This window comes from Geotrypetes seraphini, chromosome 6 (assembly GCF_902459505.1).
Source record: "Geotrypetes seraphini chromosome 6, aGeoSer1.1, whole genome shotgun sequence".
Lineage (NCBI taxonomy): Eukaryota > Metazoa > Chordata > Amphibia > Gymnophiona > Dermophiidae > Geotrypetes > Geotrypetes seraphini.
In genome coordinates this window covers 158,154,185-158,171,729 of record NC_047089.1, presented here as the reverse complement: position 1 = coordinate 158,171,729, position 17,545 = coordinate 158,154,185, and the positions used below count along the sequence as shown (strand labels likewise).

The 17,545-nt window shown below is 42.2% G+C and overlaps 1 protein-coding gene across 1 annotated transcript in view; it reads left to right on the top strand.

The window, feature by feature from the left end:
- Positions 1-17,545, top strand: part of TMEM255B (transmembrane protein 255B) — a 257,249-nt gene that overhangs the window by 212,857 nt on the left and 26,847 nt on the right. The window contains exons 6-7 of the mRNA XM_033950614.1: positions 3,748-3,833; positions 10,038-10,197. Coding sequence (XP_033806505.1) covers positions 3,748-3,833; positions 10,038-10,197 — 246 coding nt within the window. The remainder of the gene's footprint in view (positions 1-3,747; positions 3,834-10,037; positions 10,198-17,545) is intronic.

The following is a 17,545-nucleotide window of genomic DNA, read 5'->3' as shown; positions in this document are numbered from 1 at the left end:
ACTGGTTATGCCAAATTTGTCTATTGTAATATATTGTATAGTGGTCTGCTTGAGATTCTATTTAGGCTTCTGCAAATCATTCAGAATGTGGCTGCATACTTGATCTGCTAAATTAGGCAAAGCATGTTGACACTGGATCTTCTTTTACTCGAATATTGACCTTTGTTCATTACAGAAAGGGTTATTAAATGTTCCAAAAGTTGCAGTCAATCTAAAGGAGCTAACATGCACATCCCCCCTTCACCCTTTATTCTATTAGCCCTTAAATGTACGAGGGGCCACTGAAAAGTTTGCAGCCCAACCAAGAAGAGAATGAGGTGGAGCCATGAAACTTACAAGTTATTCCGCACTTTTTGTTTCAGTGATATGAAATGTTCTTATGTTCACATTCTATAACAGCATCTTGGCACCCTGGTATAAATGGCAGCGTGCCGAAGGATTCAGGCCCAAATTCTGTAACTGGTGCCTAATGTTAGCCACCTATTTGGAGGCACCCAACTAGATAGGCGCCTATCTAAATTGATTAACAAGCTCAATTAAGCTTTTTAATCAGCAATAATTGAAATGTAGGCGCCTATCAAGAAAGCACAATTCTGCAACAAGGCGCCTCTAAAAATTTAGGCGGCCTTCAAAAAAAATAGGTGCTATGCATGTTAGGCGTGGGCATGGCTACGTGTTAGGCGCATTGTTGCTGAATCGCTTCACTTAGGCGCCTTTTAGTTGTGCCTAAAGCTGGCCTATTTATTGGGCGCCTGTAAAACAGGTGCCACTCAGCGTGATTCATTAAACAGCACCCAATTTTACTTGAATCGCGCTGAACAGTGCCTATATCGGCGCCAAACCTTTGGGCGCTTCTTATAGAATTCGCCCTTCAGTGCCTACCAGTGCCTATGACTGCTTAGGAGCCAGTAAGCATGATTCTCTACATGGCGCCTGGCGGATGATTGACAGTTATGCCTAATGCAGAATCAGAGCTGTTAGTGCATCATTAGGCCTGGAAATTGTTGCTGCAGAATGTGTCAAAAGCATTTAGCATAACTAGGTTTTAAAAAAAGGTCTGCACAAGTTCCTGAAGGAAAAGTTCATAAACTGTTGTTAAGGGACATACTGTATGGAGAAAGCCAATTATATCCCTGGTGGAACGCAGCATAGAGTCTATGTACTTTTGGGGATTCTTTCAGGTACTTTTGACCTGTTGAATAAAGGATAATAGATTTGAAGGACCTTAGGTCTGCCAGTATGGCAGTTCTTAATATACAGTATTTTCATCGATAACTTCCCCACTAACCCCTTCTTCTATTAAAGTGCGCTAGCAGTTTCTAGCACGGGGAGCTGCGCTGAATGACCCGCTCTGCTCCTGACGTTCATAGGAACTCTAAGAGCATCGGGAGCAGTGCGGGCCATTCAGCGCGGCTCCCCGCGCTGCTAGCACAGTTTCATAGAAGATGGGGTAAGTGTACCAACAAAATTATCTCTGTGCTTTAAAAAGCTAGCTTTTACCACACCTTGATTTACCATTGGAGTCACCAACTTGCAGTATCTCTGCACAGTAGATTGCTGATTTCTGTGGTAAAGGAGTACTACTACCTGCAAATCACCTCATATACAGTATTATTGCATCGGCCTGGCAGCATCAAGCCACCAAACCTTGATCTGAAGTTCCTATGCCATATCATAAAGGGGTTTATGCTTCCTTGTTACTGTGGTCTGAAGTCCTCAGAACAGAAGAGAGATGTGGGCCGCCTCAAGTAATGCCCAATAGGGAAAATGGAACAGTCTTTCTGAAGAACCATCCTCCCTCGCAGGCAGCGCATAGGGCAGCCCACATTTGATTTGGCTCTGAGGACACCCGGCCACAGCAGGAAGCAATCATGGGCCCTGCTCTCCATCGATTTGTACCTGAGGTCTAATCTAATCTAATTTCCATCTTATATACCGGATCATTCCAGCAAGGACTCAAGCCAGTTAACAAAGTTTAAAAGAATATAATAGAAAACAATAATGAAGGTAATAGAAAAATTTTCAATAAATTAGATCAGTCCTCAGTTAAGAATCTCTGAAAGAGATAAGTTTTCAGATTTTTTCCTAAAAAGTGATAGAGATAATGACATTCTGATAATCGAGGGAAGATCATTCCAAACGTTTACCAAGGAATAGGCTAAGGAATGTGAGAATTTACCTAGGATTTTAATCCCTTTAACAGAAGGGAAAAACAATTTAAATTTATGTGTATTCCTGGTAGTGTGAAACTGAAGAGAGTTAAATGATAGAGGTAATAAAGGTGAAAAAAATTCCATGTAAAATTTTAAAATTACATTGGCAAATTTAAATTGAATTCGCCAGTAAATAGGAAGCCAATGAAGTAACCTCAACAAAGCAGAGGCATGATCATATTTATGTCTTCCAAAAATTAATTTGGCCACAGTGTTCTGAATAAATTGTAGCCTCTTCAGATTAAATTTGGTTAATCCGATATACAGGGAATTTGCATAATCCAGATGTGCCAAAATAATCGCTTGAAATAAAACTGCAAAATGATTTTGATGAAAAAAACCTTGAACCTCCTCAACATCCGTAAACTAAAATAGCACTTTTTAGATACATTTTTAATTTGATTATTTAAAGATAAAGAGGAATCTAAAATAAAACCAAGGATTCTAGGTGAAAATTCAGTTGTTAAGGAGTCTCCTGATTTCAATGCTATAACCTGAGGTAGATTGTGTACTAAGTGACCAAACCATAGCAGTCTGATTTTAGAAACATTCAATTTCATACGGACTAAGGAAGCCCATTCTTGAAGTCTAGAGACACAAGAGTTAATATCTCCAGTCAAATTTGAAAGCAATGGATCAATTTCTAGTAATATAAAAATGTCATCATCGTATGTAAAGATAGATTCTAAAGGAGATAGAGTCAAATATTTTAGAGTTGTCATATATAAATTAAATAATATAGAGGATAGGGGAGACCCCTGAGGAACTCCACAGACTGGACTCCAAGACGAAGAAAATATATTGTCTACATATACCTGAAATGATCGTAGTTTGAGAAAACCACTGAACCAATTCAACGCAACTTTATCTAAACCAATATTGATTAAAAGTTGCATAAGGAGGTCACAATCCACAACATCAAAGGCCGCAGAAAGATCAAACTGCAACAAGACAGCATAGTGCCCTTAGACTAATAAGTGTTGAACCTTGACAACCAGTGAGATGAGAAGAGTTTCTGTACTGTGACTGGATCGAAAACCATGTTGAAATGGAAGGAGTACAGAAAATTTATCCAGATAGTCAGATAATTGCTTTGAGACAATGGTTTCCGAGATCTTCGTTAATAAAGGGATATTTGCAACTAGGCGATAGTTAAGGGCCAGAGACGGATCTAGACCAGAGTTTTTTTAATAATGGATTTAATACAATGCAACCTATAGCTAATGTAAATAAACCACTAGCAAAAATATGATTGACCAACATTGTAAGCCAAGAGATAATGAAGGTAGGAATATTAGAAAAGATATATGAAGGGACAGAATCAAGTATACAAGTTTTTTGACTAAATTTAGTGTAAAGTTGCAATAGTTGGGGTTCTGTGATAATGTCAAATGAATGCCAATATCTATCCACAGGAATAACAAATGAAGAAGGAGATGAATACATTTTTCTATACAGTTGCTATGCGACAGGGTTTGGAGTGCTAACCTGTGTTTATAAGAGCTAACTCAGCCTTTCTTCTTTTGATCTATAGGTGATGTGTTATACAGTAAATGGAAAGTGCCCGTTGAAAGTTAAAAGTAACACATGCTACTGCTGCGACCTCTACAACTGTGAAAAGTAAGTTATGGAGACATTGGCCCTGCAAAATTCAGAACTGTGCAAAATATTGCAGGCAGCTGCATAAACTATTTCCTTTCATAAAGCCCTGCCTTATATGCGTAAAAGATCTTATGTATGTAAAACGATGTATGGCACCACGAAAGCAACTTTTAGGCAACTCGCATGCAGGCGTGTTCTGGGGCAGAGTTTGGACAGAGTTACAATTTACATGCAAAGAGGGCCATTTTCGAGAGGACATCTAAGTCTGAATTTAGGCATTTCCCCACAAGATGTCCAAAGCAGGAAGCGGAGAAGCATCCATTTTCGAACAGGATGTCCAAATAATTATTTTTTTTCTAAAATTGCCTACTTGGATGTCTTGGCTACCAAACCAGCTAGACTGCCAGGATGTCTATCTTTCTTTGCCATTTTCAACCACAAATACATCCAAGTTCAAAACATCCAAATTCAGACCATTTGGAAATGGGGGAAGGGGGGCAGCATTGTAATAGAGTAGCCATACAGACATACCAACAGAGCAGTGGGACACCTTAGAGGGCACTGCTGTGAACTTCACATAAAGGGTGCCAGAAGTACATCGTACCATAGCCCCCTTATAATGTATGGTGAGCCCCCCTAAACTTACTATACCCACCTGTCTACCACCCCCAATAGCCCATATGGCTGCAGATGAAACCTATATGGCAGTATAGTAGGTTTTTGGTGGGCTCATACTTTCCACCATAAATGTAGTGGTTAGAGTAGCTTATGGGTCTGGCTCCTCCTCTCTATGGTTTACTAGCCCACCCACCTGGCTACTTAAAACACCTGTGTAGAGGCCTACTTGGCTTCCTTATAGTAAATACTGTTGTTATGGAGACAGGTATGTATTATTTAAATCAGATCTTTGTGGGATGGGAGGGGGTTAGTGACCACCGGGAGAGTATGGGGGCGTCATTACTTAATCCCTCTAGTGGATCAAAAACTGGCTGGCAGACAGGAAGCAGAGGGTTGGTGTAAAGGGCCATTACTCGGACTGGCAAGGGGTCACGAGCGGGGTTCCTCAAGGATCGGTGCTGGGACCGCTCCTGTTTAACATATTCATTGACGACCTGGAGGCGGGAACAAAATGCGAGGTCATCAAATTCGCAGATGACACCAAACTATTCAGCAAGGTTGAAACCACGGTTGACTGCGAGAATCTCCAAAGGGATCTTACGACATTGGAAGAATGGGCGAAAAAGTGGCAAATGAGCTTCAATGTAGGGAAATGCAAGGTCATGCATATAGGGAGAAGGAACCCGATGTTCACTTACAAAATGGGGGGATCAATGCTAGGGGTCAGTAATCTGGAAAGAGACTTGGGAGTGATGGTAGACACGACATTGAAGGCGTCGGCACAATGCGCCACAGCCTCGAGGAAAGCAAACCAAATGTTAGGTATCATTAAGAAGGGTATCTCGACCAGAACGAAGGAAGTCATCCTGCCACTGTACCGGGCTATGGTGCGCCCGCATCTGGAATACTGTGTACAGTACTGGTCACCGTACCTCAAAAAGGACATGGCAATGCTTGAGGGAGTCCAGAGAAGAGCAACTAAACTGATTAAGGGTATGGAAAACCTTACATACACTGACAGACTGAAGAAGCTGGGGCTGTTCTCCCTGGAAAAGCGGAGACTCAGAGGAGATATGATAGAGACCTTCAAGATCCTGAGGGGCATCGAAAAGGTTGACAAAGACAGATTTTTCAATTTGAAAGAAACCACAAGAACAAGGGGTCACTCGATGAAATTGAAGGGGGACAGGTTTAAAACAAACGCAAGGAAGTACTTTTTCACACAGAGGGTGGTGGACACATGGAACACCCTTCCGGAGGCCGTGATAAGAAATAGCACAGTACAGGGTTTCAAGGAAGACCTGGATAGGTTCCTGGAGGACAAAGGGATTGAGGGGTACAGATAAGAGCAGTGGAAGGTTTAGAGATAAGTGTAGAGGTAGGCATAAAATTAGTCAGGGACCGCTGACCAGGCAATATGCCTGATGGGCCGCCGCGTGAGCGGACCGCTGGGCTGGATGGACCTCTGGTCTGCCCCGGTGGAGGCGACTACTTATGTACTTATGTACTTATGGTCATCTGGTCAGTTTGGTTACCTTTTTGGCACTTAGATGCTTCCAAAAGAGGTCTAGCCCAGAACATAAGAACTGCCATACTGGGACAGGCCAGTCCATCAAGCCCAGAATCCTGTTTCCAACAGTAGCCACCCAGGTCCCTAGTACCTAGCAAGATCCCAAATAGTAAAACTGATTTTATGCTGCTTATCCTTGGAATAAGCAGTGGATTTCCCCAAGCCATCTCAATAATGGCCTATGGACTTCTCTTTTAGGAAATTATCCAAAACTTTTTAAAAACCCGCTAAGCTAACTGAGTTCACCACATTCTCGGCCACGAATTACAGAGTTTAATTACACATTGTGTGAATAAATATTTTCTCTGTTTCTTTTTTTAAATCTACTACTTAGTACCTTAGTTTCATCGCATATCCCCTAGTCCTAGTATTTTTGGGCGGGGTTTCAGCTGCCTGGGCCAATCTGGCCCCATTCCGGAGCTGGCTGGCCTGTTGGATGGGTGGGCTTGACACCCGTCTGTCCGGCCAACATTTAACAATCAGGGGGGACAATCGGGGGTTTGGGGGGCGGTTGTTGGGGAGGGGGGTTGTGTCGAGGGCAGGAGGCCTGGGATCCCTCCTGCCCGTATTGTAGTGAGGGGTGGGGGGTAGGGGATCCACCTGGGCAGGAGGGGTTGGGCTCCTGCCCGATCTTGTAGGGGGTGGGGGGCGAGAGGCCAGGAGGGCTTGGGCTCCCTCCTGCCCGGATCGGACTTGGAGGGGGGGTTGGGGATCGCGGGGCAGGAGGGCTTGGGTTCCCTCCTGCCCTGAACGTAATCAGAGGGGTTGGGGATCGCGTGGCAGGAGGGCTTGGGTTCCCTCCTGCCCTGAACGTAATCGGGGGGGGGGGGGGGGGGGATCGCAGGGCAGGAGGGCTTGGGCTCCCTCTTGCCCCGATGTTGTGGGGGGGTGATGTATCGTGGCAGGAGAGATGCCTCATCTTCCCTACCACGATGCCATCACTCCTCTACCCGAACTGCCACAACCCGCGGCAGGAGAGATAGGGCATCTCTCCTGCTGCGGGTCGCGGCAGTTCAGGTAGAGGAGTGATGGCATCACGGTAGGGGAGATGAGGCATCTCTCCTGCCGCGATCATTGCTGTAGGGGGTAGGCAGGTTGCTGGGGCCACTGAGCTGATCGCAGCAGCACGATCAGCTCAGCGGCCCCTTTTTCGGCACTTAGACCTGTTTTGACTTCGTCTAAGTCAAAACGTATAAGTGCCGACTAGGCAACCTGTCAAATGTTTTGGTTATACCTGCTGCACGCCTAGGTCTAGGTCGGCCCACCTCCCGCCCACCACCCGCCCTTTCCCCTCCTCTAAACACGCCTCTTTTCTCTCTGTGCGTTTAGTGGCAGGGGAAAGGCCTAAGCTGTTATAGAGCAGGCTTTTTGATCGTCCAAGTAGCCATTTAGGCCACTTTTTAGATGTTTGTTTGTTTTTTTATTATGAACCCCTTAGTTTTTGGATATCCATTTGGGGCCAAGTGAATAATCTACTGGAAAATCCGGTGGCATTATCATATGACACTGTGTTATTTGGTACTTCCATGAGAGCCAAGAGTCAAATCTCTTCCAATTATAATAAACTTTTGTTCATCATGACAGGGGTTGCCATTCAGCAAATTATGAAAAATTGGGATCGGCTGAATTATAATTTTTGGCGGAATTCATTATGGCAAATCTTTAAAATGGAACGGGTAATAGCCATACAGCAGGGGCATTTTAAAAAATTTAGGAATGTTTGGGAGCCATTAACAAAATATTGTACAGAATGAATATTATTTTCTCCCTTTGTTCATACACGTCCAGGGTGGGGAGGGGGGGGGAGGGAATATTTTATTAATTATTATGCTTAAGTACAATTGTTGGTTATAAGGGGGAGGGGTATTTGATGTGAGTTAAACTTTGATGGTATATTAAGTGATGTTAAAGTATAAAATGATTGTATCTTATGCTACACTTGTTGAAAGTTTTAAAAATGAATTAAGATTTTTTTTAAAAAAAGAAAACCAAAATCACCAGGCAACAAAGGTAGAGGAAATGATTGTATTTTCAATTTAGTGATTGAATTGTGTCAGATTTGAGAAATTACATCTGCTGTCTATATTTAGCACTGTTCAGGAAGAAATTCATTTTTTTCTATTTCTCTGGGGGATTGTACTGTATGCAGAGTCTTGCATATTAGTGCTTTATTTATATATATTAGTACTTTTAGTTTGTGGTCCTGTATTTGTATAGGGGTTATCTGTGTTCTGCATGTGTGACCAAGGCCAGGTGTTCTGGTAGGAATGAATGTTGAGAAACATACAGTGTGCTTTGCATAGTTTAATTTTGTGCTTAACCATTATGTATTGTTAATAAGATTATATTGTGTGTATATATGAAAAATGAATGGAAAAAATGGTATTATAATTAGTACTATTATGGGGGTGGGGTCTGGGGCAGAGATTAGTGGGGATCTGGGGTGGAGCTTGTGGGCCCACCCAAACAAAAAAGCGTTCCCATGTTTATGGCTGTTGGGATGATGTGCGCAACTACTGTTATAGAATAAAGTGTCAGTTCACATTTATGTAATTAACTTTAGATGTAAGCACCAACGCTAGCTCAGTGGCTGGTCGTAAATGCTCGTGTCTAACTGACATCCTGCATATCGACCACTAAGCTAAGTACTTATATATTTAATAATATTGTTAAATTGAATAAAAGTTAAAAAAGTAAAAATTAAGTTTAAATAGGTCCGATGAGGAGAGTACACTTAAAGCCACGGACTATGAATGTACTGTGTCCCTGGTGGTGTCGCTGAGGACTGTTACCGATTGTTACTGAGAAATATATCGGTCACTGTTTAAATATAGGAACAGTTACCTAATAGCAGTCGTGCCTAACTGAGGGCACTGAGGTGTGTAAATGCTAGTATCCAATAACCAAATCATTAATATACACTACTCAATATATTTATCTTGTTTTCTTGGATCTCAGTGATTTATCTCAATAGCAATCAAAATTTCATTCATGCTAGAGAGTCTTACGTCAAATCGTCACCCTTCCATTTATATTTTTTTACTTATAATATGTAGTTCATTAGTGTTGTGAATATTTCCATCATTTATAAATATTTTTTGATAATAAAGTGCAGAGGTGCAAAAACTTAGCTTATTTGTTCCAAGTTGGTAAGGGGGGTCCATTCTACCGACATGCAACATGTTTCGCTCCCGCTGTCTCAAGGTAAGACACCCCCTAGAAAGAAAAATAGACTTAAGCTAAGTACCCATAAAGGAATATTTAATTCAATCCATACAGAAAATTTTTTTTAATTTAAATACTTTTTGCACAATGCCATGGCCACTCTCTAATTTTGTTTCAGTATTTTAAAATGGCGGCGGCGTCTGACTACCGAAATTTAAATCCGGCATCTCAAAAGCAGCTGCTCTTCTGTTCACCAATCACAGGGCTCAATCAAATCAATGTCGACCATTCTATCTCAATATTTAATCCAAACAGAGTAGATGAATTCAGTTTAAAAATCCAGTTTTGTTCTTTGCAGTTAAACTGATTCTCATAATTTTTTCCATCCCACCCTTCTATATATTCCATTGAGACTAAAGATTGCATGAGAATCCTGGCTTTCTACTCATCCCACTTGTTTTGTTTTTGCTGTTTTTATATCCACGGGTAGCTGATCTTCATTTTCTTATGGCTGACTTAACTGGATAGTGCCACTGAATATCCCTTCTACAGCCAAACAGCTGTTCTAACTTACCCCCCCCCTCCTTTACTAACGCGTAACGTGGGTTTTAGCGCCGGCTGCGACGTTAGGAAAGGAGGGGGGTTTATGATGCCCAATTAACTTCTGAGTCTGCAGTCATACCTGGATATTCAATGCCCTGGCACGGAATATTCGGGGTTAAGTCAGGCCGCGGCTAGAAGCGGGTTGCAAGCTGCTCACCACCGGGGGCTGAATATTAACCTGATTGATATCAAACTGTATAAACAAGAGGTTTTCATTTTTAAATCAAGATAGTACTGAATCCTGTCTCTTCTCCCCCTTTGTTCAGCTCAGAACAGTCCACTAGCTACTATGAGTTTGTTGGTGTGAGCAAATGCCAGGATGTGGTGCATTTATACCGCCTCCTGTGGTCATCTACTGTCCTCAACATCATTGGGTTATTCCTTGGAATTGTCACGGCAGCCATACTCGGGGCATTCAAGGATATGGTAAGGCCATTGGATTCTTTTAAGATCTCATCAAAGGCTGACTTTTGTGCTTATGGGACTAGTAATGTAATGTAATGTAATTTATTTCTTATATACCGCTACATCCGTTAGGTTCTAAGCGGTTTACAGAAAATATACATTAAGATTAGAAATAAGAAAGGTACTTGAAAAATTCCCTTACTGTCCCGAAGGCTCACAATCTAACTAAAGTACCTGGAGGGTAATAGAGAAGTGAAAAGTAGAGTTAGAGGAAAAATAAAAATAAAATAAACATTTTAACAAGACAGCATTGATCTAAATACTTTGGAAGGTAGAAGAGAGGAGAGAAAGGAATAGAAGCAGAAGGGGAAGCCGTTGAACAGTAGAATTCTGGAGAAATTTAAATGATAGAAATAGAACAAAACAAAGACAAAAGGCAAAACAATAGATAAGATTAAAGATAAATCATAAGCTGGAAAGAAAAATAAAATAAAACTTTGTCTTCAATCCACGTATGTTATTTTTAAGCTAATGATGGTCAGGTCCAGTACTTGAGGCCCATAAAAACAACCTGGTTTTTAGGATAACCAAAACCAAGCAAATTATCAGTTTAATTTGAGTTGAATGTAGCACATCTTATGAATTATTGTACATATCCTGAAAACCTGTATGTATCCCTTGAAGTCTGGTGGTGGCTATTTCTTGCTTAAAATGCATCCAGATTAGATGACCACATTTTTTAACTTGCTGAGATTTTGAGGATAATGATTGGATAAGAATTCATTCTGTTTCACTTCTTTATTCATGTACTTGGATCTCAGTAATACTTATCCTCAAAATTATTCAAGTCCATTCTAATGGCAACTTTTCTAGAGTGTTTTCTAAAATTTTAGCTAATTTTACTTAAACATCAGATACGACATTAGATCAGGAGTCTCCAAACTATGCAAACAATGCACATGTTTTTCCTGGCTAGCTTTGCTGTACTGCATAGCAGTTATCTATAGGCCTGATGCGACATCGGCCCTGAACTGTGCACATTTTAACACTTCCCTGCCCCACTGCACCTGCTGCCGCCACTGGAGCCCACCAGGTCCACTGTAATTGCAGCAATTTAAACAAATTGTACCTGGCAGGGCCCTGTGCTTTCGCCAAGCTCTGCCATGTCTCGTCCCATGCCAGAAGCAGGAAGTTCAGTCAGAGGGGTTGGGATGCCTCTAGGCTACATGTAGTAAAGTTTGTTTAATTCTTGCTGCTGATGCAAGCCCAGCAGGATGCTGCAGTGGAGGTAGGAGGAAATGTGGTTTGAAGGAATCATTGGCAGAGTGACAGAGGAAAAGAAAGATTATAGTGCATATGGGGGGAGAGAGAGAGGAGATGTGGAAATTCTGGATCACATGTGGGAGAAGAGAGATGCTGAACCATTTGGGTGTGAGGAGAGATGTTGGACCACCTCTTTGTTGCTCTTTTTTTTTTTTTTCAATTTTCTCTTTCCATCTCCTTTCACTTGTTAAACTTGTCTCCTATCTACGGTACTTCCTTCACTGTTAACCTCTATGCCGCTGGTTCCCAAACTGTGGCCTGGAGCCTCAGTCACATGTGTCACATTGAGCCACAGGACTGGAGGTAACATAGTAACATAGTAGATGAGGGCAGATAAAGATCCAAATGGTCCATCTAGACTGCCCAACCTGATTCAATTTAAATTTTTTCTTCTTAGCTATTTCTGGGCAAGAATCCAAAGCTCTGCCCGGTACTGTGCTTGGGTTCCAACCGCCGAAACCTCCGTCAAAACCTACTCCAGCCCATCTACACCCTCCCATCCATTGAAGCCCTCTCCAGCCCATCCTCTCCCAAATGGCCATACACAGACTGTGCAAGTCTGCCCAGTACTGGCCTTAGTTTAATCTATATATATAAAATCGGAGGTATGTATGTGTGTATGTATGTGTGTATGTGCCGCGATCACGCAAAAACGGCTTGACCGATTTGAACGAAACTTGGTATGCAGATCCCTCACTACCTGGGATGATATGTTCTGAGGGTCTCGCGGCCCATCTGCACACGTGGGCGGAGCTACAAACATAAAATCAGATTTCACCCATTCATGTCAATGGAAAAAATGTAAAAAGCTGCCATTCTCACTGTAATTCAAAAACGGCTTGACCGATTTGAACGAAACTTGGTATGCAGATCCCTCACTACCTGGGGTGATATGTTCTGGGGGTCTCGCGGCCCACCTGCACACGTGGGCGGAGCTACAAACATAAAATCAGATTTCACCCATTCATGTCAATGGAAAAAATGTAAAAAGCTGCCATTCTCACAGTAATTCAAAAACGGCTTGACCGATTTGAACGAAACTTGGTATGCAGATCCCTCACTACCTGGGGTGATATGTTCTGGGGGTCTCGCGGCCCACCTGCACACGTGGGCGGAGCTACAAACAGAAAATCAGATTTCACCCATTCATGTCAATGGAAAAAATGTAAAAAGCTGCCATTCTCACAGTAATTCAAAAACGGCTTGACCGATTTGAACGAAACTTGGTATGCAGATCCCTCACTACCTGGGATGATATGTTCTGGGGGTCTCGCGGCCCACCTGCACATGTGGGCGGAGCTACAAACAGAAAATCAGATTTCACCCATTCATGTCAATGGAAAAAATGTACAAAGCTGCCATTCTCACAGTAATTCAAAAACTGCTTGACCGATTTGAATGAAACTTGGTATGCAGATCCCTCACTACCTTGGGTGATATGTTCTGGGGGTCTCGTGGCCCACAACTCTATGTTGCTTGCTCAAGGGTGGGTTCACACAAGAATTTATATGTTCTTGCTCCTGGAGGTGAAACTAAAAATGTTGTTTATAATCACGTTTTGCGTTAGTTGTATTGTATTCATTTTGTCAAATATTTCACATTATAATTTGAATATTGTACTTTTTATTAAGCTGTAAAAAATTAATTTCATTCACCACTATAAAGTATCTTTATTTGAATCCATTTACAGTGTTATTGCTATAATTAAATACCCGTGCAACGCCGGGACATCAGCTATATATATATAAAATCGGATGTATGTATGTATGTTCCAGCATAACTCCGAAACGCATGGACAGATTTCAACCAAACTTGGTATACATATCAATTGCTATCTGGGAAAAAAATACTGTGGGGTTGGGAAGGGGATGACATGTAAAGACTCATCGAAAAAGACAGATATTGCTTTGATCAATGGTGTGAAGCTTGTGGAATGATGTCACACAGTCAGAATGATGTCACAGTCAACAGTATATAAGGAAGTGCCGCTGTGGTGTGGTGTGGTGTAGTAAAGCCGAAACTGAAAATTTGTGTGATGTTATTCCTCAAGTGAATGTTCCTGAAGGGAATTTATATCCGGGTAACGCCGGGTGATCAGCTAGTATTTAATATTATTTTCTGATTCTAGATCCTCTGTGTTCATCCCATGCTTCTTTGAACTCAGTCACCGTTTTCCTCTCCACCACCTCTCTTGGGAGCGCATTCCAGGCATCCACCACCCTCTCCGTAAAGTAGAATTTCCTAACATTGCTCTTGAATCTACCTCCCCTCAACCTCAAATTATGAATTAGGAATAGGTACTTTTTTAAGGGCTAAGGAATAGCCCTCTCCTTCGCATTGGATCTTCCAGTGAAAGATCCATGTGATCGTCAGTCCAAAATGTATGAGGATCCCTGCTTTAGGTGAATTCTCAAATGCCGTACATGCTTGAAACTTCCAAAGAAATGAGAATACAATGGATTTCAGGAACACATTGTAGACTTAGATGGAAGGGAAGGGATTTTGGACTCTTTCAGCTGTAGTTCAAGGTAAGGTATATTCAGGTACCTTTGGTGTTTTTTCTGTCCTCTTAGGTCTTCCATTCTAAGTTTGTACTGAGGCAATGGAGGATGTGGAGGGAAATTCTGTAAAGGGACACCTACATTTAGATACACAAAGAAGGACAGCTATGTGGAACCTATTCTATAAAGGAAAGCAAGTGCCTACTTTTCTTTATAGAATGCTAACATAAATAGGTACATACAGGTTGATTTGTTTAGGCACATGCACTTATGCCAGCCATAGGGCTGATATAAGTGCTTGAACCTAGAATCAGAAGATATGAAATGACGTATGGTATTCTATGTTATGTACCTAAGTGTGTGCTCACCCTAAGCTCTGCCCAGCACACACTTGCAAAGTACACATGATTGAAGATTTACACATATTTATCACAACACAAAAATCTCACAAAGAAGAAGAAAAGGTCCCTGCTCGAAAGAGCTTACAATCTAAACAGCCAAGACAGATAAACAGGATGTCAAGGATACAGATAAGGGGAACGGTTAATCAGCTGGCTGGGTTGGAGGGCAGAGGAGTAGGGTTGAAGGCTATATGAAAAAGGTAGGTTTTCAGTCTGCTTTTAAACAAGGGAAGGGGCTATTACAATATTCAGTTGGGATTTAGAAATTTTTATTAATTGTGCTCATAGATTAGGGTGATAGATGCATGGAACAGTTTCCCAGAAGAGGTGGTAGAGACAGAGACTGTCTGAATTCAAGAAAGCTTGGGAGAGGAAGAGATAATGGTTGCTGCATAGGGGCAGACAAGATGGGCCGTGTGGCCTTTATCTGCCATCATGTCTCTATGTTAGCGTATTCACTGTGCAGCTCCTCAGTATCTCTCCTCTCATCTCTGTTTATACTACTCCCCGGGAACTCCATTCATCGGGTAAGTCTCCCTTATCTGTACCCTTCTCCTCTACTGCCAATTCCAGACTCTGCCCCCTTCTATCTTGCTGCTTGAAACAGAATGCCAAATTCAGTATGTCACGCTCCGTCTCTGGCAGTATTCAAATCTAGGCTAAAAGCCCACTTTTTAAAATTCCTAACTTCCACTCAGTTGTAAAGTATCCATGTCTGTTTTATCATTTCCTTTGTATTTGTCCTGTTTGGCTGTTTTAATTAGATTGTAAGCTCTATTGAGCAGGGATTGTCTCTTATGTACAGTGCTGCATACGTCTAGCAGCACTATAGAAATAAGTAGTAGTAGTAGTTGTATTCTGCATGTGCACACCATGCACTAAATAATTCTTTTTTGTGTGTGTGGAGGAGGTGTACCTGGGGGTGGAGAGTAGATGTTCTGTAATAATCAGTTTCACTGAAAGCTAATTGAATAGCCTGCAGTAAGGGCTCATGCACAAATCTTTTTTAATGGCAACATTAGCTTGTGCCCCATATAAAGTACTGAGTGATATAGTAAACAAAAACGTGTCCCAAGTGGCAACGTTAATTATAAGCTTGTGGCCATTAATGGCAGAAATTGGGAATCTGCCATTTTCTAGCTACAGGAAGAAGTGGCCTTAGCGCATGGGAAAGACCCACATAAGGGCATGCTAAAGTCACTTTTTCACACGCCTTAAAAAAACACAAAACACCTAAATAAGCTACTTTGAAAATTAACTAGTAGTAAGCAACTAAATTTAGACCTAATTTCACTGGGAGGCCAATATTCAATAAGTCACTCAATCTGCTCTCCTTGCACCCAGTGGCGTGGTGAGGGTGAGAGGCGCCTGGGGGGGGGAGTGGCGCCCCTCCCTGCCCCCCACTCCTTCCCTGCTCCCCCTGACCCTTCCCCTGTACCTTTTCAACTTTCCTGGTGCGAGCAGCATCACCACCAACTTGCTGCCTGTGTTGGGGGTCGGCTCTCCCTCTGACGTCATTTCCTAGGCGTGGGACCCGGAAATGACATCAGAGGGAGAGCCTATGCTGGTTTGAGAAGTAGGTTGGAGTTGCTGTTTAAACAAGCGAAGAGCTAGAGGTACAGTGGGGGTGGGAGGAGTGAAGGCGTGCGTGCGGCAGGGAGAAGAGAGGGAAGTAGCGGGGAGATGGAGAGGAGTTTGGGTGCCGGCTCCCCCTATCAAGACAATGCCTGGGATGGACCACCACCCTCCCCCTCCCTCTTTCTATGCCACTGTCTGCACCCTTTCACTACATAGCTAGTACTGGGCTAGTTAGCAAGATTTGTCACCAACACTTATTATATATATTGCTCCGGATTCTATAAAGGTCACCCAAAATTGGGCATGGATAAGAACATAAGAATAGTATTACTGGGTCAGACCAATGGTCCATCAAGCCCAGTAGCCTGTTCTCATGGTGGCCAATCCAGGTCACTAGTACCTGGCCAAAATCCAAGGACTAGCATTATTTCATGCAACCAATCCAGGGCAAGCAGTGGCTTCCCCCATGTCTTTCTCAATAACAGACTATGGACTTTTCCTCCAGGAATTTGTCCAAACCTTTCTTAAAACCAGCTACGCTATCCGCTTTTACCACAACACTCTGGCAACGCGATCCAGAGCTTAACTATTTTCTGAGTGAAAAAATATTTTCTCCTATTGGTCGGTGCCCAAAGTAATTAGTTGATGGGCTCCAATGAGTTAATTGAGCTAATAAGCACATAGGGAGAATTTTATAATTGGCGCGGGTATCAGAGGCCACTTAAGAAACAGGTGTTCAGAAAACATTTGTGAAATATTACAGAAAACTGGGGATCCATGTGCAATTTGTGCACCAGGATTTACACCCGGTTTCAGCTAGCATTAGATCTCTTGCCAAAAACTGAGTGCCAAATTCGTCATTCAAAGTTGAGTATTGAATTGAGCACCCAAAGTTGCTATTCTATAGTGCTCAGCTAGAAGTACTCTTTATAGAATAACAGTAAGAGGAGAATTCATCAAAGGCGCCCATTATATTCCTATGGGCGTCTTAGCATGCTAATCATTAGCCCACGTAAATACGGTTAGTGCACGCTAAATTGGTTAGCATCCCCTCCTGAATGCTGAAATTTATCCTCACTGAATTTTCTGCGCCATTATAAAATCTGACCTGTAGTGATTTGAAAATATGTAAATAGTAACATTATACATTCACTAGAAGAGATGAACGTATAACTCCATTTGAATATCAGTCCCTTTGTTCATAACAGATTTTGAGTTCAGAATTTGTGGATTAACTCTTGAACTAGTATAATAGATAGATAGATACTTCCTTGACAAGGTGTATAAAGTGGTTTACAATCAGGCACTCAAGAATTTTTCCCTATGTGTCTTGGTGGGCTCACAATCTACCGTATATATTCAAATATAGGATGAGATTTTGGGGCCAAAAAAATGGCCCCAAAATGGGGGTCTCGTCCTATATTTGGGCCATCACCCGACCCCCTCCCAGACTTGATGCAGACCTCTGGTAAGCTGGGACAGGAGGGATCCCTCCTGTCCTGGCCGATACTAACAATTTTATTTACCCCCGCGTACTTTTCCTCACATCCCTGGTGATCCAGCGGT